General features: G+C 46.6%; 1 protein-coding gene across 1 annotated transcript; it reads left to right on the top strand.

The window, feature by feature from the left end:
- The first annotated feature begins 561 nt into the window (after positions 1 to 561).
- Positions 562 to 3,192, top strand: RTP3 (receptor transporter protein 3). The gene is made up of 2 exons (XM_081530867.1): positions 562 to 743; positions 2,472 to 3,192. Exons 1-2 carry the CDS (start codon positions 589 to 591, stop codon positions 3,190 to 3,192), a joined length of 876 nt encoding a protein of 291 aa, XP_081386993.1. The 5' UTR covers positions 562 to 588.
- Positions 3,193 to 4,967: the final 1,775 nt, after the last annotated feature.

The raw sequence follows: 4,967 nt of genomic DNA, 5'->3' as shown, positions 1-4,967 counted from the left end.
GCTCGGACAGCTTAGTGTCTCTGAAACACTGTCCCACAGGGGCTTGGCACAAGCAAAGAAGTAAAGAACAAGAGTGAGGATGCAGAGGTACAGACATTCGAGCGAGGGCCCTGGATGGCGATGTCTTACTTTGTGTCTCTCCTCCCGGGTTTTGAGGACAGCAGCCCAGTTGATAAGGACTTTCAAATGTTAGAATAAGAAAGGGCAACTGCAGCCTGTCTCCACCACTAATAGGGCTTTGGAGATAGAAAGGTGTGTTCCCAGTTAAAGGTGGGCAAACAGCAGAGCCAGGCTGAAACTCGCCCCTCCTGACAGAGTCCAGGGCACTCCTTTGGTAACATTTCGCTGGATGAAGCCACACATTCCACGTCTTTTAAAATCCCCCATGGAGCCACGGACTCTACTTGAAACTGAGCTAGAATCAACTGACCTTTGTCCCTGAGGCAAAGACCTGGTTCAGGAGCCCAGTCCAGGGACATAAGGAGAGGGTGGACCGGAGCTCTTCTAAAGTAGGAAACCTCACGTCACACTCCAGATTCGTCAGAGCTGGGGTGACACTGCCACAGCCAGCTCACTGGGACGGCAGAGATGGATCTGGACATGAAGGTGTGGAAGCGAGTGTTCCAGGAATTAATTCGGGAGGTGAAGCCATGGCACACATGGCAACTCACACTGGACAAGAGCCTTCTTCCTAACATCCTGAAGCCAGGGTGGGCACAATACCAGCAGTGGACCTTCGCCTGGTGAGTAGGGAGTGCGATGATCATATTCCAGAAAATTCTTGTTCATTTCTTCTTACTTCATACACTCGTTACTTTTCTTCTGCTCATGCTTGTAAATTGGAGATTACAGGAAGGTGCCCATCATCCAAGATGTTTTAGCTTCATTAAAATTTTTTTCCTTATTATACTGAACCCCAAAATGAAAGCAAGACTGAGCTAATGCCCAGAGAGAGAAAAAACAAGCTGTGAGTGTTGAGGGTGAGAAGCAGTGAGGAAAAGAGAAAGGGAGGAACAGAGGCTATTGTGCTCAACCACACGAGAGCTGGATGAGCAAGGCTCAGGGCACATGCTCCCTGCTTTGGGGACACCTGGGGTCCAACACAGAGTCTACAGGGGAGAGGGCCTGTGTGCTAAGACTCCCTTAGAGAAGGGGTAGAGGGCAGTGGGGAGCTGAGCAACACACAGCAAACCTTGCCTCTCTACTCCGAGCTGATGGAGTCTTTTTATTATTTTTTTAAACTTAATTTTATCTATTTATTTATTCTGCCTGCGCTGGGTCTTCACTGCTTTTGTACAGGCTTCTCACTGCAGTGGCTTCTCTTGTTGCAGAGCACAGGCTGTAGGCACGCGGGCTTCAGTAGTTGCAGCACATGGACTCAGTAGCTGTGGCGCATGGGCTTTAGATACTCTGAGGCATGTGGGATCTTCCCCAACCAGGGGTTGAACACATGACCCCTGCACTGGCAGGCAGATTCCTATCCACTGCACCACTGCAGAAGTCTGATGGAGTCTTTTTAAAATAGGACCCTCTGAGGTCATTCAAAGTCTAGCCCTCTCTTTTCCAGTTGGGAGAGTGGAACCTCAAGGATTTGGGGGGTGGGGGCCTGGGGCTCTATCCCGGAACTGGGGCCGTGCTCAATCCCTTCTCCAGGAGAGGGTCCAGGCAGAGGAAGCAGAAGTCTTCTCTCCTGGTGGTGCATGGTTTTCCCAGGCCAGGAGCATCAGAGCAGAGTCTCAGCTCACTGCTTACAGTCTGGAGGCTGGAAGTCCAAGATCAAGGTGCCAGCTGCTCTTCTGGGCCACAGGCTTCTTGTTGTGTCCTTACATGGCAAAAGGAGCTGAGGTACTCTGCAGGGTTGCTTCTATAGGATCACTAATCTCATTCCCCAGGGCTCTGCCTTCACATCCTAATCACCTCCCAAAGGCCCCACTTTCTAACACCATCACCTTGGGTGTTAGGATCCCAACATGGGAATTTAGGGGGTACACAAACGTTCAGACTGCTGCACTTACCCACATCCACTTGTATCTATTTGCGGATTTCAGTTCAGGGTTCTTGGGGCTCTTACACTTGCAGCCTCTGATCCACCTACATCTACATGTGAGGAAGCCTTGGTTTGGGGTAAAGAGATTGGAGCTCCAGTCCCGGCTCTTCCACCTGCTGGGTCTCCAGGCATGACACGTTTCCAGGGTGTGCCTCATCTCTAAAATGATCACACTGGACTTGGAATTTGCCCAAAGTCCCTTCCAGCTCCAATGGTTTGTGATTTGCTGTTTTCATGGCAGACATACCCGTGGGTCACACTGCATGTCGGCAGCACAATGGAGATAGGAACCCAATGGGGGTCAGGATTTCTTCCCCGCTAATCCACAACCCCTATCAAATCACGTCTCTATGTATCCTTCCCACACAGCCCACAACTTGGTCACATTGAACCAAGTTATGGGTCTTGTCTTCTGTCTCCATAGGTTCCAGTGTTCCTTGTGCTCTCGAAACTGGGCCTCCGCCCAAGTTCAGGTCCTTTTCCACATGCACTGGAGTGAGGGGGATTCCAGGGGGCAGGCGAAGATGAGAGTCTTTGCCCAGAGATGTCAGAAGTGCTCCCAGCCTTCGTTTGAGGTTCCCGAGTTCACAGAAGAGAACATCTCAAGGATCCTGAATAACCTGGTGTTGCAAATTCTGAAGAAATGCTATAGAGAAGGAATTAAGTTCGTGAAGAGTCCTATGATCAAGGACATTGCTCTCAAAGGGCCACATAACAGTGAGAACTGTGAGGCATGTCTTCAGGGCTTTTGTGTCCAGAATGACGTAGGTCTGGCCGTGCAGTCACCAATAACCCTATCATTTCCCACAATAAGCTCACCCACCCTCGGGATCACTGCTGAAATGCCTTCTCCCATGAGCGGGAGCACCACAGGGGAGGCAGTGAAGAAAAAGAAGGTGTTACCCAGCTCGTGGTTTCCTGAGCCCACAGCAGCTGAGAGCCTCCCTACTTCCTGGAGCCCAAGAACAAACACCAGCTTCCAGAGGGAGAGAAGAGACCAGGATTCCTCCTGTGATCAGAGCTTCTATTCCCACCCAGCCCAGCATCCCAGGAGCATAGGCATGCGTTGCTGCAGTTTCATCCTAATTTTAATTGTAATTATAATTATCATCATAACTGTAATTCTGGTAAAAGTCACTATCTGAGCCTCGAAAGCTTGATCAGTGAGTTTAAAAAATCAGACACACAGTCATCTACTGTATAATCCCACTGACGCAAAATATTCAAATTAGGTAAATCTAGAGACAGGAAGTAGACTTGGGGATGCCAATCAAAGGACAGGGAAAGGGGAAATGGTGGACAACTATATAATCTGTATGGTTTTTTGGGGGGATGACAAAAATATTTTAGAGGTGATGGCTGCACACACTGTGAATGCACCAAATGCCACTGCATTGTTCACTTTAAAATGGTTAATTTAATGTAAAGCTCACCTCGATTTAAAAAAACAAAAACACTGCAATTTCATTCATTCCCTACAAAACTGAGACTGAGCCGTTTACAGCCCATGGAACCATTTGGAAATTTCACGAAACCCCGGGGGCCTCTCACCAGAAAATTTTACACAGACCCTCTGTTGTCAGTCTGTGGAGGTGTTTGCTGTTCAGAGCAAACCCTGAGAATTTGCCTGAAAATCCGGGTTCTAGGTCAGAGGTCTCCACCGAGGAGCTAACACACAGCTGAGGGGTGAGGCAGGAAGCTCCGCCAAGGTCGGCAGTTATCCTCCCAATGTCCATTTATCTTATTCTTTGTACTCTACTATTTCTTGTCACAAGTTTTGTAATGTATGTTATTAGTAGAATGGGACAGTGATATGATAAATAAATACACACCCACTTGGCATGTGTGTTCCGTTTCTCATTGACAGGGTTGCGCAATCAAAATCATCAGGGTAGGGTGACCCTGCTCTGAAGGACCAAGGGTGGAGCCCTGTGCATGGATCCTTATCAAGATTCTGAAACCTAGTCGTTTTTGTACAAGTTTGCTGTTCTGATTAATGAGAACTATTTTAAGACTCATTCTCACATCTTTTTTTAAATGTAGAAATAGGAACCCTCCCATTTACGTGGCTAAAATGAAAGCAAAAGTCATTTACAGCAAATGCTCCTTTTCCCTTACCCTCGTCCCGTTCTCCATCTGTCTGCCCCCCTCATCAATGTCAGTGGTTTCCACAAGCACAGGGTTGGTCTTGTACAGCCCCAGCCTGCAGGCTGCTCCCTCTGGGGCAATCTCTACAACTACTTCACTTTGCAAAACTGAAGCTTTGTAGCCATTAAACAACAACTCCCCCTTTCTCCTTCCCCCTAGGCCCTGCTAACCAACATTCTTCTGTCTGTTTCTTTAAATTTGACTACTTTAGATATCTCATATATGTGGAATTACATAGTGTTTGTCTTCTTGTAATTGGTTCATTTCACTTAGCATAATACCCTCAAGGTTCACCCATGTTGTAGTATGTGACAGGATTTCACTTCCTTTGTGAGGCTGAATAATATTCCACTCTATGTATGTACCATATTTTGTTTATCTAGTCATCTGTTGATAGACACTTGGGTTGCTTCCATCTCTTGGATGTTGGAACTAGTGCTTCTGTGAACTTGGGTGCACAAATATCTCTTGAGACTCTGCTTGCAACTCTTTTGGATATATACTCAGAAGTGGAACTGCAAGATCATACGGTAATTCTATTTTAATTTTTTGAGAAACCTCCAAACTGTTCCGTAACTGCATCATTTTACAATCCCAACATAAGGATTCCAATTTCTTCACATTCTAGCCAACATTTATTTCATTTATTTTCTGTTTTTTTTAATATGTAATACCATATCAGTGGTGTAAGGTGATATCTTATAGTATTTTTGATTTGCATTTCTAGACAATGCAATTTTTTATGACGTAAGTTTAATCTTCCAAGGCAATA

This window comes from Giraffa tippelskirchi, chromosome 9 (genome assembly GCF_054371585.1).
Source record: "Giraffa tippelskirchi isolate mGirTip1 chromosome 9, T2T-mGirTip1v1.2.pri, whole genome shotgun sequence".
In the NCBI taxonomy this organism is placed as follows: Eukaryota; Metazoa; Chordata; class Mammalia; order Artiodactyla; family Giraffidae; genus Giraffa; species Giraffa tippelskirchi.
This window is presented reverse-complemented; position numbering and strand designations above follow the sequence as displayed.